The sequence below is a fragment of the Chrysemys picta genome, chromosome 24 (genome assembly GCF_011386835.1).
Source record: "Chrysemys picta bellii isolate R12L10 chromosome 24, ASM1138683v2, whole genome shotgun sequence".
In the NCBI taxonomy this organism is placed as follows: domain Eukaryota; kingdom Metazoa; phylum Chordata; order Testudines; family Emydidae; genus Chrysemys; species Chrysemys picta.
In genome coordinates this window covers 5851786-5869106 of record NC_088814.1, presented here as the reverse complement: position 1 = coordinate 5869106, position 17321 = coordinate 5851786, and the positions used below count along the sequence as shown (strand labels likewise).

At 45.7% G+C, this 17321-nt stretch overlaps 1 protein-coding gene across 4 annotated transcripts in view; it reads left to right on the top strand.

The window, feature by feature from the left end:
- The window catches only part of SKAP1 (src kinase associated phosphoprotein 1), a 232077-nt gene that overhangs the window by 19379 nt on the left and 195377 nt on the right, over positions 1 to 17321 (top strand). For all 4 annotated transcript variants that reach the window (XM_005301890.4, XM_042844521.2, XM_065577994.1 and 1 more), the window contains exon 3: positions 8382 to 8407. In XM_005301890.4, coding sequence (XP_005301947.2) covers positions 8382 to 8407 — 26 coding nt within the window. The remainder of the gene's footprint in view (positions 1 to 8381; positions 8408 to 17321) is intronic.

Sequence of the window (17321 nt, the reverse complement as noted above, 5' to 3'; positions counted from 1 at the left end):
TGAATCTCAAAATGACTGTCCTTAAATAATTGTCTGATCCCCTCTGTGACGTCCTGTGAATGTTGAAACGGATTTAAAAAACCAACAACATTGTTCTTACCTGTTGAAATGATGATTAAAAAATGAATTCTTCCAAGCCTACCTATGTGGGAGCTGAACTGTCTTGAAAATCTGGTCATTCAGTTTCCCATCTGCAAAACAAAGACAACTCTGCTTCATTTCCACTCTGTTTATCGTATCTATTTAGAGTGCGTCCTCTTTGCGTATATACATCTGATCGGGCTCCAGGCTGGCATAGGGCCTGTAGGTTGCTACTGGAATGTTAATACATTCGAATCAGGCCCTATGATGTCTTTCAGGAGCAAAGTATAAACGTTTGCCGTAAAGTGCAGCTTATGTATACGTTTAATGCATAACCTCATTGGCTATATGGTTGCGAGAATGTTTTTATTTGGTTTGAGCATTGGCCTGCTAAACCCCGGGTTGTGAGTTCAATCCTTGAGGGGGCCATTTAGGGATCTGGGGCAAAAATCTGTCTGGGGATTGGTCCTGCTTTGAGCAGGGGGTTGGACTAGATACCTCCTGAGGTCCCTTCCAACCCTGATATTCTATGATTCTATTTAAATAGAACAAACTAGCAGAATCCTGTTTTGGTACAATGCATGCACTTCTGATTGGGTGCGTCTGGCTGGGTCTCGGCCACATGCTCAGGGTTTAAATAATAGCTATGTTTAGGGTTTTCCCTCAGGCCAGATTGCCAGTGACCTTGGGGTGTTTTTAGCCACCTTCCGCAGCGAGTCACTTGCTGGTTTGAACTAGAGTAAATGGTGGATTCTCTGTAACTTGAAGTCGTTAAATCAAGATTAAGAACATAAGAATGGCCAGACTGGGTCAGACCAATGGTCCATCTAGCCCAATGTCCTGTTTTCTGACAGTGGCCAGTGCCAGATCCTTCAGTAGGAATGAACAGAACAGGGCAATTATCGAGTGGTCCATCCCTTGTCATACTGAGGAACTCAGTAACTCAGCCAGAGGTTATGGGCCTATTATAGGAGTGGGTGGGTGAGGTTCTGTGGCCTGCGTTGTGCAGGAGGTCAAACTAGATGATCTTGGTGGTCCCTTCTGACCTTCAATTCCATGAGATATGGGGAAGGAAGTGGAAAATAGCAAGCTAAGTGGGGGGAGGAAATGTTCATGGGAGATCTGTGTTAAAATTTTAGCAGTGCATCACTAGTTCCTTGGCTTTATAATGGAAATCAGATGTTTCTCTGGGTTAGACCTTTGATTCACATGTCACATCAAAGTTCTCCTTGTAACAGAGAATTTTTTTTTTTGTAGTTTGTTTTACATCCCAGACACTAAATCATTTGGTGACTCTCTTCCCTTTCTTACCCCTCGTCTATTTCCCTCGCTCTAATGTAGATTGCTGCTTCGTTTTTTTTTTTCTTTCCCCGCTGGAGCGCTCAGCAGTACAGGGCAGTATCTTTCCTCCTTCCTAGGGGACCCCTCTCGCTGCTGATGGCTAAACTAAATATAGAGTGCCTAGGTGGAATGGTTAAATGGGGACAAAAATAACCATGCTAAATAAAACTACTGTAACGGGACACATAAGGACAAATGACGTTGAATGTCTTGTGAAACCTAGGGATTGTCAGCTACCGCTGAGTCTTTGGGCCTGATTCTGATGTCTCACTGGTGAGCGATTTAATGCGAGTTAATTCCCTCGTACAGCTGCAGTGGTCTGAGATCCGGATTGGGCCCTTGGTCCTTCACGCATCCCGTTGGGGACGTCGTTAGGGTGTAACAAGGCCAGTCCAACACTTAGAATTTTTGAAGTTAATGCTTTGTTTGCAAGAATCAATTGTTGCCACATAATTATTTTCAGCTAAAGAAATTTCCTGGTGGCTAGTCTCCCAGGGCCACCAGTCTCCTGGTCCAGGCAAGTGGATCTACTTGCTGCCTATTGACACGGTACTTTAAAGCCCTGGGAATGCTGATGGAAGTAGCCCACCTGAGAATAAAAATGAAAACTGGCCTCTTGCTCCATTTTCCTATTGTATTTCACTGACTGGCAGGAGATGATTTCCCTGACTGCTTTGCTAAATTCCTCCCTTAGCTCTGGTTCGCTGGGTACACTTTGGGAAGACTGCACATGGCCTACAGTTGTACTTTCTAATGGGGTGACCGTATTCGACATCAGGGTTGTCAGTAGGCAAATTTTGGAGGGGATTTTCCCAGATTGTCCCATTTCTCAAATGACTCCGCACGTGAATGGAAAGGTCCACACCCGTGATCACCGTTTGAATTCGGTTAGCACCTCTATAGAAGCTTCCATGCAGGGATCTCAAAGCGCTCTGCCAACACCAGTAAAGGCATTTCACACGCGGTGAAACTCTGTGCAGAGGGTCAGCAAAGCTAACCACTTAAATCTCCCTTTAAGCCTGCTTTTGAGAATTTAAGTGGGGCTTAGGCACTGGGCTGTCCGTCGGCACAAGGATTCATTTCACCCAGGCAGAGTAAGCAACTTATTCGAAGTCGCACATGAAGTTGTGGCAGAGTCAGGAATTGGAACCTTGATCTTCTGACTGTCAGTCCTGTGTCTAGACCACAAGAGGTCTTTCCTCCTGGACTTTTTTAAAAAAAAGGAAACTAACTTTTCTTCTGCACTTACTCTTTCTAGAGTGAAAATGATCAAAGCGTGAGACTAAAAGCATGCATTGATCTAATGAGATTTGAGGTTTCGACTGTTTCTTTACATTAAAAAAAAAAAAAAAATTTTTTTATTTTTTTTTTTGTAAATTTGATAAGAATGAAGCTAACGTAAGATTGCTGGTCCAGTAGGAAATGGAACTCAATTTTACATTTTTAAAAACCATTTTACTGTATTAAAAATGACAGAGGTTAGAAACAAAGCTCTGATACGTTTATTGAACTGGAATTGAAAGTGACAGAAAATCGTTTTGGTCCTGGTGCAGTAAATGTTATCACTAAAACATGTTCAGGGGAGATTAGGACAGTCTCTCAAGCACAAGAGACAAAAGTTCACAAAACAAAAAGTGATTTTTTTTTTTCCCCTCCGTCCTTGTCTCGGAATCGTTAGCTGCTCAGGAGACAAAAATCTCTCTGCTCTGGGAGGATGCTGAGCCGGGCGAACGGAGATATGAAAATGTCTCCACTCTGAGAGGAGCTAGAATTGAGAGGACAGAGTGGACCACTTCAACATGGTCCTATAACAGAGTTTGGGGATGAGGGGAGGGCCATGATGAAAAGCGAGGGTCAAGATTGTCATGGTGTGCAAAGGCAAACCCCAACAGTGAGACTCGTGAGAGGGAAAATTCTGAGCTGTGGGATACTCTTGGGGGGAGAGGATGGTCTTGTAGTTGCTCACCTATATTTGTTACCCAGGTTGGTTGGTTTGTCCTATCTGCTTGTTGTGTCTTTTTCTCTAGAGTGTAAACTCTTTGAGACAATGACCTTCACTTACTGTGTTTGTAGAGTGCCTCGCACAATGGAGACCTGACATAGTTGGCCTCTAGGTATTCCCAAAATGTAAACATCGTATTCACCATCTTAATACATTCCAATCAAATCTTATGCTTCAGGGCTTCAGCCTGCAGTGGTCAGGAAGACTTCCCATGTGGTGCTCCCCCCGCCCCCAAATACACAGTTGATCTAATTAATTGGGCGGGGGGTTGTTTTGTTTTTTGCCTACCTCTGAAGTATCAGGTTGGACACCCAACACTGTGGGGTGGGGCAGTGCTCTGAGATGGCCCAGAGAATTCTCTTTCTTAGATCCCAGGCTGGTTTGTCTTGCTCACAGACAGACTGACTGCCACATTTGGGGTCAGGGAGGAATTTGCCCCTAGGTCAGATTGGCAGGGGCTTTGGGGTTTTTCGGCATTCCTCTGCAGCATGGGCGTGGATCATCTCCTAGGATCATCTGGGCCTCTTTTGCCTATTCAGTCCCCTACCAGTGCAGGGACCTCGGATGTTGGTGGCACCCAGGTCTCTTCTTTTCTTTGTCTGTGGCACACAACAGTTTAGTCTCCCAAGGACTGAAATGCTTTAATCTAACTAAAGTAATTAGGTTCAGCAGGAGGGGGCATCTGGGTGAAATTTAAAGGCCTGTGATGGACAGAAGGTCAGAATAGATGAGCTAATGGCTACTTCTGGCCTTAAGCTCTGTGAAATCTATGTTTAATAATGATAGTTAAGGCACAGGAATGGGGATCAGGAAGACTGTGTTCTATTCCTGACCTCCGCCACTGACTTGCTGTGAGACCTTGGGCAAGTCACTTCACCTCTCTGCACCATGGGTTCCCGTCTGTCAAACGGGATAATAATGCTGACCTATTTTTCTTGGCTGTGTGGCTTGTTGAAGTGTTAGTCTTTCAGACCTCAGCATAGAAGGTGCTGTAGACGTGACGAGTATTGTAAAACTGACACTGATGTCCTTCCTAGTCTTAAAGACCTCAGTCCTTCCTGAGATTAAATTTTGCAGAAAAGTCTAATTAGAGTGATCCCTGAGCCACCGTTCTTATTTCTTTTAGGCTGGTCAGGTAGAGGTACCTTTTGTCTGAGTCAGAAAGACAAAGTGTAGGTGATGGTGGTTTGCAAATTGTTGGTGATGGTGATTTGCAACTGTGCTTTTGAATTTCACATGAAAGGAGTGATTGGAATTCTGTCTGCTCCTCCTAAAATGGTCAAAACTCAAGGTGCATCACGCTCTAAAACTGAGCTTTCCTGGTCTGTTGGGTACTCTACTGTGCCGTGTGGGAGACTGGCTTTAATTTGTTTGCTTGGTCCTTCATTTCTGGGTTCCACAGAGCTGTGGGGGAAACAGGCTTCGGCCTGGAAGGGAACATAAGGACCTTGCATTGTTTAACAGCAACAATTCCTTTTCTGATTACTTGTATCTATGAGGAGTTTCTTCTGTAGTCTCTAAATCTGTGGCACTAAGGAAAAGGAAATCCTGAGGGTAGGACATTATAAGTGAAATATGGACCATCCCAACTGAGAAAAATTCCAGGGAGGGGATGGAGAAGAGGTTGAGTTTGTCGGGACACAGAAATGTTGGTGGAGCAGGTGCATATGACTTCAGATAGGGTAAGGTGAAGAGATTCCATAGCGAAACATGGAAAGTGGGTAAAATGAACCCCACCCTAGAGTTTCGAAAGCGTCCAGCGTATAAAACACTAGAGACAGGGAACGTAAGGCAGGGTTGGGTCTCTTTTTCCAATATAACACACAGTAGCTTTTTATCACTGATTAAATATTGCAGTCGGTGTTCTAGATGCAATCTCTTCCTTTTCCGCACATGCATTTTGTCCAAAGCAAAGGACTGAAATAAATATTCTGCCCTTCGTCGGGAGTCTGTTATTATTTTCTAATTAATCTGCGTCAGTTGCTCGCACGTTTGTGTTAAATCATTTTCTTCATGAAAGCTTTTAATGAGGAAACAAGTGGATTGGATTTAGATATACTGGATTCTTGCCATTGATAACCATAGACTCGGCCCTTTAGAGTGGGCAAGCTGCCTGTGAATAGGTCATTCTGTGGCTTTCCCTCCAAAGTTGGGCTATTTCAAAGAGCCTCCTTGCGTGGGGCCAGCAGACGTCCCCTGTGTTTTGAGATTTTTATCTGTGACGTTCTTCTATTAAGCAACCCAAAAGGAAGCTCCTCCGAGCATTCATCCCCTGTAGCGTGGAGGAAAGGGGGACAAAGCAGATGAAGATAGTGGCTTGGTGCAGTGTTTTTCAATGACCGGTCCATGGGGCACAGGAATTTAGACCTGGGTTCAGCTGCTGACCTGCAAGTCTGGACCCATTTCCTCTCCTTTCCCTTTTCTGTCTTGTCTATTCGGATTGTAAGCTCTTTAGGGACGGTTCCTCCCTACATGTCTGCGCAGGATCTAACGCAACTGGGGCCTTGATCTCTGTTGGGTGCTCTAGGCACTACTATATCACAAGTAATAAATGTGGCACGACCAAATATATACTAGCTGTGCTTGCACTAATGCAAGGTTTTTGACCCGGGAGTTGTGCTCTCCCTGCATTGCTCGCTGCGAGGGGTCTCCCCACTACATGGCAAAAAAGGGGTTCCCGGTTAGATTAGGGCTTGTTGGCGTGGCAAGCCCAGTTGTGACTCTCCAGCGCACCAGCTTGCTGCGCAGTAACGTGCTGTGTGGACACTGCTGTGGTGTAGCGAGCATCCTAGTGTGCTGTGCTCTGACAGAGAGTCGGCGAAGCCGCACTCCGCAACTTTTGCCGCGCTGCTGCAGTGTCCACCTGGGACGTTCCCGCACAGCCAGCGGATGTGCTGTTGGTTCCTGTCCTTGCTCACGGCGCAGTAACTTGCCGTGTGAACGACCCCCGAGAACGGCCGCATTAGAGAACTGAAGTGCTGTGGGGGGGATGTGTTTTAACAACCTGACAGTTGTGTAGCGCTTGATTGGACGGTGCTAAAGAAGGGCAAATAATAAGGCTTCAGCAAATGCGTTTTTGTCGAATTCCATCCTCTTTCTGTCCATTGCACAATGGCACTGGGGCTACAGATGCCGGGAGAGATTTATGTATCAGGGGGTAGCCGTGTTAGTCTGTATCTACAAAAACAACAAGGAGTCTGGTGGCACCTTAAAGACTAACAGATTTATTAGGGAGAGATTTAGTTTCAATAAATATGAAGTCCTGTGTCTAGGGCAGGGTGGGGCAGAATAAACGACACAGGTACAAAATGGGGGCGGTACAAAAAGAGGCTGCTTTGTCGTGAGTTTATTCATCTAATTTCCTTATTACTGTTCCCCCATTTAAATTAGTTTGTTCATGTAACCGAGCACCGTAGTTACAACAAGGAAGGTGTGAGATGTGGGGGGGTGGTGGTGGTGGTTGTGAGGCTGGGACAGGAGAGATCCTGGAAAAGTCTCTGGGCTTTTAAGAAATGATCCATAATATGAAAAGGTTTAGGAGCTTCTGGAATCAAATCGTCCTTGACTCAGGGTCTTTACATGATACGGAATCTCAAGAAAGCCAATTAGCTTCTCCTGAGGGATCCTTTGCAAGAAGCACATTTTGGACGCTTACCGAATCCCTGACCATGTGTCTGGCATTATTCTTCCCTCTGTCTGTTGCCCGCCAGAGTGGAACAAATAATTAAGATGATAACGTATTGTGACGGGTTTCCCCCGGGGTGCCACCTGTAACTGGGGTACCACTAAGCCCCCTGACCCACCAGCCTGGGCTCCCTCTCACACAGTACTGCCGTGACAAGCTGCAAAGCCCTCCAGCCACACTTTCACCAGCATTCACACAGCTGTAGGCTTTCTAACCATCTGGGACCCCAGAGCGGTACCGTCCTGCCCTGGCCAAATCTGGCCAGTATATGGGTTTAATACCCGGTCCGACTCTCCCTCAATGTGAAGAGAACAATGAACACGTGTGGTAACCAAGCAGAGACTTCCCCCAAGCACTCCAGTCAAAGCTCACTGGTTTAGATTAAAACAAAAACAAGTTTATTAGCTACAAAAGATAGATGTGATGTGATCATAGTGATAGCAAACCGATCAAAGCGGATTACCTAGCAAATAAACAAAAACACAAACTGAGCAGAATATACTAAATAGATAGGGTGAGAACCTGCTATTCATATCCAAACTGATGGTACAGGCAGACTTGTAGATTCTCAAGGCACGATGCTTTACAGCTTGAAATGCCCAGGTGTTTCATCCACAGGCTAGAAATCCCTTTAGCCTGGGTCCAGCACTTCTCCCACCTCAGTCTTTGTTCCTCAGGTGTTTCCGGGAGTCTTCTTGTGTGGGGAGTGAAGAACCCCTGATGATGTCACTCCCCCCCCTTATATAGCTTTTGCATATGGCGGAAACCCTTTGTTCCAAAGCTTGGTTCCCAGACCGGTCTGTGGAAAAATACTGACATCCCAAGATGGAGTCCAGCATTATGTGGCCTAGTCACATGTCCTCGTAGAGTCATAGCAGCCATCACTCACAGTCTGTCTGCAGGCTCACCAGGTGGGAGAAAAGCTTCTCCTTCGGCCTGTTGTTTTCCCTAATGGCTCATTGCCCTGAATAGGCCCTTCCCAATCAGCTATCTAGACTGACAGCATCTTGTCTAGTGGGCATTACCCAGGTTTAACTACATTTGAAATACAGATACATAGTCAATATTCATAACTTCAGATACAAAAACGGTACATGCATTCAAATAGGATAATCATATTCAGCAAACTGTAACTTCTCCAATGGCACCTCGCATGACTTGACTTGCATAAAATGCATCATAATTATGCCCAAACCATATCCTAATAATATCACTATAAAGATTACGGGGTGCAGTGTATGTTTATGCCTGTTCTCTTTTCTTGTCTTGCAGGTACCACTTGGAATTTCTGCCCCGAGGTGAGTGCAGCTTATCCATTCTGAGTGGCAGGGCTTGTCATTGGTTTGATTGGGCCCCAGTGCAAGATTAGCAGGTGGGGAGCCTTAGCCACTCAGCATGAGAGGGGTGGCAAAGTTGTGTGAGGGGTTGGCAGAGGGTGGGGCTTTGGGAGCAATCAGCACTGCTTTTCCCGGATTCACGGGACGGGTCTCTAGCCGTGTATGGTGCTGGCCAAGATGCCCGGTCTACACACGCTGGGGGCAGGCCCAAGAATGGCTTGTGCAAGTGTTAAGTGACCTCCAGAGAACATTTCCATTGGAGAGACAGCATGGCCTTAGCGGATAAGGCATGGGACTGGAGCCAGGATGCCTGGGTTCTATTCCCAGCTCTGCTATGTGACCTCGGGCATGTCACTTCCCTGTTGGGTGCTTCTGTTTTCCCACTCTGAGGGTCTTTTTTAGATTTTTAAGCCCTTCAGGGCAGTGACTGTCTCTTATGCGTAGTAGCATAACGTGGCCACGAGCCGCTACTGTATCACTAATAACGATCTCAACCCCGATGGGTACCTGCGCGTTGAGAGCAACAGGAGTAGGTAGTTGCTTCTGCCTATCCAGTGGAATTGTAACTGGAATGTCTCCTAATTGAATTGGTCCCCTTGTCTCTCACGCCTATCTTTACACATCTGTGCAGTACTTAGTACTGATCCCGGATCCAGATCCTTTAGGTGCTACCAGAATACAAATTAATAATAGTGTGTGTGTGTGTGTGTGTGTGTGTGTGTGTGTGTGTGTGTGTGTGTGTGTGTGTTTTATTTCAATGATTACTGTGGTACGTGTGTGCAAACACAAGAATCCACCAGCATTCCGGCAAGATGGGTGGTGGGGCCATAATACTACAAAAAAAAAAAAAACCCACCATGTGAGCATTCCCACTCAGCTCATCCTTCATTTGCTCCAGATAGAAATTCCAGTACGTTACCTCCTCGATCAGGGCCCACTTCCAAAGCATCCTGTCTGTCTGGCAGCCCAGAAGTGCGGCAGCATTGCAATTCCCACTAGAACCGTGTTATCACATTTTAATATGAGCCTCAGTGCTTCTAATTGCTTTCAAACCATTGTTTTCGTGGGTTTGGTTGATGAACCTAGCATCTGGCGTCATTCGAGAAAGTACAGCAGACAGCTGTGTTCAAAATTAGAAAAAGACGAGAGGATTAGAACACATAAAAGGGCTCAAAATTAGATTTTTTTTTTGTGTGTGGGGGGGAGAAGTTCACACAGTTTAAAAAGGGTGGGGGCAAAAATGCTTCCAAGTGCTCTTGTTCTCATCAACTGTTCACTTTTTTTGTTAATGCCACTGCAGGGTTTTGGCCTGGTTTGTAGAACAGGGCCAGATTTCCAAAAGGAATGTATATGCTTTAAGCTCGGAACCTTAACTCACAGCAGTGGAATTTACAAAAGCACTGATGTATCTTCAGGTGCCTACGTGACGTTGTAAATCTGACCCCCCTTTTTGGGGAAGGGTCATTAACCTGAGAGAAGGTATTAAGGAGACCGCAGTGGCTGGTGGTTCAGTCGAGGGCCTGGGAATCACCTGCCCTGACTCCAGTTTGCTTTGTGACCTTGGGCAAGTTTCTTGGGGGGAGGGATAGCTCAGTGGTTTGAGCATTGGCCTGCTAAACCCAGGGTTGAGTTCAATTCTTGAGGGGGCCATTTAGGGATCTGGGGCAAAAATCTGTCTGGGGATTGGTCCTGCTTTGAGCAGGGGGTTAGACTAGATGACCTCCTGAGGTCCCTTCCAACCCTGACTTTCTATGAGCTTTTTTTGTGCCTAAATTTGCCTATTCAGAATATGGGTTTATAATACTTTGACGTGCTCTGATGTACTTCCATAGTCTTCTAAATGTACCTCATTACCATACAGTGGGCTCTATTGGTTAGACCAGGGGACTGGGTGGGTTTTGTTCCCCTTCACTGCTGTGTGACCTAGTAGACCCCAACCTTTCTGTGCCTCCCTGTTTTTTTTTTTTTTTTTTTTTTTTCCCCTCGCTGCCAAATGGAGTGCTAATAGCAAACCTCCATAAAGCGCTTTGGGCTGAGTGTTCCAAGGCCAAGTGCTGGAGACGTCCCAAGTATTCCTCTCCTTGGACTCTGTTGTTTTTGGAACGCTTTACCCATGTGTCCCGGAACACATGAAGGAACATTTAGAAAGTCAATTCATTGATCAATGGTCCTATTAGAAACCCAGAGCATTGAAATAATGGCCCTGGAGGGGCGGAGTCTGGTTCTAAGAAACAGTCAGGATTTTGCATGCCACAGGAAGCTCTTGGGGAACCTCCGTATAGGGTTTGAGTGCTCTGAAAGGTTTCTAGCGACTACCCTTTTCAAAGAGGAGGAGCAATGCTCCGTGAGCTTTCAGGCAGTTACAGCTTCGAACGCCTGAAGCCAACAAAACTTGTTGGCCTCTAATAGGGACTGGCTGAAATTCCCATAGCGGTTCAAGGTGGAATGCGGATCTGGCACTACTAATGTGTTCAAGGCAACTTGTGCAAGATGTAGCTGAATATGGGGGAAGTTGTGTGATTCAGAGGGCCTAATTCACTGTCACCCAAACGATGGGTGTTTCTACCCCTCACAATGACGGCTACTCGGTATCTTTTGGCTAAGTGCTCTCTGCTTAGAATACAGGGAAGGCACATCTCTTTTTTTGGAGAGGCCTGGGAAGGATGGGAAGCGTTCTGTATACGCGGGCCTATATTTTTGATACGTACCTGCTGTCTTCTCTTGCAATATTTCCTTTGTGGAAACAGATGCGAGGAGGGTTGGCAGCAAAAATCCATACAGGTCATGAGTCAACTTAGTCTCTGCCTCCCACCCCCAAAGATTTCTCTCTGCTCTTTCGGTCTCCTCTCCCCCTGCTCATTTTCCCTGCATTGAATTGTCTGCAACAGCTTGAGTGCATCAGGAACCAGTGGTCTCAGGGAACGGCAACAGGCCATTTCTTGGTACTGCAAGGGAATCTAGGAATAAATAGATAAAGGAAGGAATTGGGGGAAGGGAGTAAGGAGAAGAGAGCACTGTGTAGTGTGTTCCTGTCCGGGCATGGACAAGTAGTTTCCCTCTGTGTTTTGTTTCCCCATCTATAAAATTGGGGTAATAAAAAAAAACCTACTTATGTCAGGGAGAAGGGAGGCAGGGTTAGTCTACTCGTGTTTGTAATATGCCTTGAGATCCTTAAGTGAAAGACATTGGAGAAAGGCAAGGATCGTTATTAAAGCCGTACATGTTGAACCAGATTTTCACCACCGTGCTCTACGTAGGTGTTTGTTCCCACAATTAAGTGCTCCCATATTGTGCTCACAGTGAATTGCTGGTGCAAATCCTAGAGTGGGGTCAGCACTTGCATACCAAGGCGATAATCCCCTTCTAATCAAGTCAGCTAGAAAGCACTCAGACTTCTAAGGACCTGAGTGTTCTCTCAAATCAGGTACTTAGGGTAGATAAGTGGTTTTCAACTGATGGTCCGTGGACCGCTGGAGGTCTGCAGACTGAGATTTCCAAAGGGGCGTGCACCTCCATTCAAAAATGTATTAGGGGTCTGCCCGTGAAAAAAGGTTGAAAACCACTGGGGTAGATGCCCCAATACTAGGATTTGCACGTGCTGTTGTATCTATGTTGTCGTTCCAAATGAAATTGAGAGCCCCGTTGTGCCAAGTCAGGCTGGAAAACGGTGGTCCCCCACCCAGGTGGAAAATTTTAGCTTGTTGGTTTTAATTTTTTTTTTTTCTGAACGCAGACATTTTTCTTTTAAAAAAAAAATTCTTGTTGAAAACCCAATTTTCCATTTTAAAAAGAAAAGTTTTTAAGATGGAAACTTTTAGCCAGTCCTAGTGTTGGGTGCTGTACAGGTGTGTTCTAAGAGACCGTTCTTGCCCTGAAGCGCTTAATCTAAATAGACGAAACAGGCAACAATTGGGAGAAAGCCAGGATTGTTAGCCCCAGATGCAGGACTGAGGTGCAGAGAGACACAAAGAAGGTCCCAGCTACGAACCGAGTCCAGATCACCAGAATCCCAATCCCGTGCCTTAACTACAAACCCAGTCTTTGTCCCTGTGGAAAAACAGGGTGGAAAATTATGTTGATAAAGAGATATCAAAGCATAGCTTAAAAATTAGGGTCCGTTGTGCTCCATAAAAGGATTAGGTAAGTAACTGTGTGGAAAGTCTTTGCAGGCCACTAATCTTATAGTGTATATATTTATGTAGATTAAATGTGTAACATTTTCTCCATATCATCCCTACTTATTTTGGCTTGGCTCCGCACTACTTTATGGGTCACTGAATGTTCACTGGTTCATGCAGGAGGTATGTATAGCGGAGGCATGCGCACAGCGTCTTTCATTAACTAACTGGCGCTCTACAAAGGCTTCCCATGTTAGATTTATGAACTAGTTTTCTATGTAAAGCCTCAAACCTATTGATGTGAATTGGAGCGGGGTTGGACAGGAGACGGAACTAACCGCTGCTCCTTGGTATCGCATACTTGGTCCATGTAGTTATGACAAGTGCTAGTAGCAAATCATTAAAGCAGCAAAAACACTATCTGTACTGTAAAGAAAAAGATCCCCTTTGAAGCCAAAGAGGAGTGTTCCTGAATTAATGGAGTGCACCATGATTTTACTAAGTTTTATTTATATAGTTTAAAAAATACCCTCTTTGCCTTCATGCCAGAAAGCTCGAGTGCCGTTGGAAGCAGGGTTCAGACGCAGAAACCTAGCCTAGATTTATGATGTGTTTGAAAACTCAAGGGAAAAAGTACCAACTTGACAATATTTATAACTTTTTGTTAAAATATCTGTTCTATCGCCATGCCTGGAATTCCCCTCCTTTGTAAACACAAGTGCCGGCTACAAACCTTGAAATGTCATAACATGGAGAGACTTAAAAAAAAAAACCCCAAAAACTTGTGTTAGAACATCTTGCAAAGTCCAGGATATGTGTGTGTGTTAATTAATGAAAAGTAAAACATACACAAGGGCATATGTTCTTTAACATTTAAAAAAAATCAAGCTTTAAGATCAACATTTCTGACAGCTTCTTTGGTCAGCGACAAAGATTTGCTTCCTGCATGTTTGAGTGTGCTTTTTTTTGCCTGTGTGTGCGTTCCACTTCGTGCAAATTAATCTGCGTAAAGACAATACGCTGTAAATATTTTTGCAGTCAGATCCCTTCTGTTGGTATTCTTTCAAAGACTGATCTGCCACGTAGCTTTGCACTCTCTCTCTATAAATGCACGTGTATAAATACGACATGATCTGAACCATACGTTACCGTGCATAAATTTTAGAAGCAGGCAACTACTGTAAAAGAAAATTGACTGATGGTCTCAGAAAGGTTTCATATACAAGGGACCTCTTTTATCAGGTTTAACCGGCCTTTCTGTGTGGCGCAGTTAAATTTGGCGGAAGGTAGTGCCAACTTCAAGTGTTCAAAAATCACATACCGGGCCCCCCCCAGAATCATGAGACTTTAAAAAATATATAGGGTTTTATTTGGCTTTTGTGTTTTTGAGCAGGGAGTGACCTCGGGTCATGGTTTTTCTCCATAACCATGAGAGCTAGAAACTCGGTCTTGTTCTGTTTTGTAATGAAAACTCAATTTCTACTACAATCACTTGATTCCAGAAGCTGGGGCTCAAAGAACATCACCAAAGATGGCAAGACAGAGTTGCTTGATGGTGGGCCTCTCAAAAGCACTCAGTATTGGCCTAATTCTGCTATTGGGTGAAGTCCTAGGGTATATTTAGCTGTACGTGACCTAGGTTAGCTTGCGTACCAGAGCAGTGAAGTCATGGTAAGGCAGGCTTCAGTGTGAGCTGTACAAGCCCATCTGGAGACTTGGGTAATCACTCAGGTGGCTAGCCCGTGCTGCCATGGCTTCATTGCTCCAGTACCCGAGCTCTCTTGATTAAAGCTAGTTCGCATGTTGTCTACACAAGCTGCAATGCACTCCGTGATTCTAGCGTAGACCTACTCAACGATACACCTCCCATCGATTGTAGTAGGAGCAGAAAGAGGCCAATGAGGAGGGTTTTTAAAAATCCCAACCCTAGTCTTTATGTCCTAACCAGGATCCAAATCCCACCTAAGCTTTGCATCTGAGTTGAGCACATGAGTCCGAAGTGCTTCATTGACCACTCACTGGTGGCTGGTACTCCAACTGCAGTGGAAAGGACTAGATTGTAGGCTGTTTGGGGCAGGGACCAAAGGCGCCGACTCTGTGGGTGCTCCGGGACTGGAGCACCCACAGGGGAAAAAGGCGGGAGCTCAGCACCCAATTGCAGCCCCCCCATCAGCTCCTTCCCGCCCCAGTGTCTCCTGCCTCCCGGCGGACCCCACCGATCAGCGCCTCCCCCCCCCAGCACCTCCCACCTGCTATTGATCAGCTGTTTAGCAGTGTGCAGGAGGGGCTGGGAGGGAGGAGGAGGAGCGAGGGCAGGGGCAGTAATGGGCGGGGTGGGGGCAGGAAGAGGAGGAGTGGGGGCAGGACCTGGGGTGGAGCGGGGGTCGAGCACCGCCTGGGAAAGGACAAGGTTGGTGCCTGTGGCAGGGACTGTCTATTTTGTTGTGGTTCTGTGTTTGTACAGCACCTGACACAATGGGATGCTGGTCTATGATTGGCGCTCCTAGCGCTACTGCAGTCCAAATCACAACATCCAGTTGAGTTTAATTGTCGTTTCCTCCTCATGACTGTGTGATTCCTCTTTCTACGTATAGCCGGGCTTTTTTTTTTTTTTTTTTTTTTTTAAATCCTCTCCATGTAGGGGATGGGGAAGGATTCATGACTTCTTAAAGAGCAGGGGATACGCTGGGACACGGAAGCCTTAAAAATGTCCATAAAAATGCTAAATATACAGCAGTTTGGGGAATCTCGGTAAGTTCATGATGAAGAAACCCTTTGGCTTTCATGGATCTATTCACTCTGGTCACTCGAATTGTTAGGGGAGGCTCTAAATTGCCTGGCACACAGCTTCAGAGGGACAGAGGAGCCTTTTCAAATGGACGCTCGGTGCATCTTCTGAACCTGCAGAGGAAGGCACTGTTGCTTTCCCTTTATAAAGAAATCTCAAGGGTGACTGCAGTATGCGTAGAGGAATACAAGAATATAAGAATGGCCGTACTGGGTCAGACCAAAGGTCCATCTAGCCCAGTATCCTGTCTACCGACAGTGACCAATGCCAGGTGCCCCAGAGGGAGTGGACCTAACAGGCATTGAGCAAGTGATCTCTTTCCTGCCATCCATCTTCACCCCCTGACAAACAGAGGCTAGGGACACCATTCCTTACCCATCCGGGCTAATAGCCATTAATGGACTTAACCACCATGAATTTATCCAGTTCTCTTTTAAACACTGTTATAGTCCTAGCCTTCACAACCTCCTCTGGCAAGGAGTTCCACAAGTTGACTGTGTGCTGCGTGAAGAAGAACTTCCTTGTATTTGTTTTAAACCTGCTGCCTATTAATAAGTATCAGGGGGTAGCCGTGTTAGTCTGGATCTGTAAAAAGCGACAGAGTCCTGTGGCACCTTATAGACAGACGTATTGGAGCGTAAGCTTTCGTGGGTGAATACCCGCTTCGTCAGACGCATGCGGTGGAAATTTCCAGAGACAGGTATAAATATGCAGGCAAGAATCAGTCTAGAGATAACGTCCCAGAGATAACATGTGTCTGACGAAGTGGGTATTCACCCACGAAAGCTTATGCTCCAATACATCTGTTAGTCTATAAGGTGCCACAGGACTCTTTGTCGCTTTTTGTAGAGGAATACGTGGCCCAAGTACTATACTGTGCTCTTCTTCAATGGAAGAGCACTCAAGAAATTGCCCCGCTGGGGGTGAAGACCTGATATACTGTTCACACAGAACATCACCTGAGTCTTTACATACTATGTAAAAGCGGATGGAGTGAGAGTGCCTAGATTTTGAAAGGAACAACAAGGCTCTGAGTTAGTTCCTAACAGATTTCAGAGCTCTGCCTCCAGAAGACGGAGGAATTGTGTAACTTCGAGTCCCGTGTCGTTGTCCCCACCCCCCGGTGGAATTACTAGTAGAAAAAGCAGGGCCCTTTATTCCCATAACCCTTGTAGTCTGTTTAGGAATGGGCCAAGAAAGTCCCAACTTTTTCCAAAGCTTCCGGGTGCTCAGATCTAGATTTTGGGTCTGGCCCATTTCTAGCTCAAGCCAACTTGAAATTCTCAAAGGGACTGGGCATGTGTGCTCTGCTTCCAGGGGGAGATGTTTTTGTTTGGTCTCTCCCACGACCCCTGTCGCTTTCTCTTTCTAGCCCATCCTGTTGAAGTCTAAGTTTGGTTCTACTCTGAAAAGTGACGATGGAATATTTTGTATTACGATAGTGCCTACAGATGACCTCGCCCTAGGTGCTAGTATGACATCTTACATAACAAAGCCGATCCCGTTGTGCCGTCAGTCATACTTACCACTTTATTAAGGGAGAGGTTGGTTTTGATTCCTGGAAGCCTTGCAGAACAAACTGGATTCTCTTCCTTGTGCGTTATCATCAGAATTGTTTACTAAGTTCCGAATGGAGAGCCAGTTAATGCCCGAGCAAATCTTTTTAAGCCAAGAAGGGGTCCGCTAAGGGCAAAACACTGACAATGGTGGCATTGCGTGGATGTAACTCAAGGCATAATTTGGCCCGCAGAACCGTTGTTACTGAAGATGATGCAGAAGAAGGGAAATCGTGACAGTAAACCTGGAATCCCCTCCCAAAATCCTTTTTACACCCTCTTCCCCCATAAAACCCTCTTCCAAAAGACAAACCAAGCCAGCGTCCATAGATGGGCTGCTTGTTGATGAGGTGTGGGAAGCCGTATGGGACCTGTTGACGGGTCTCATAGACTCCTAGACTTTAAGGTCAGAA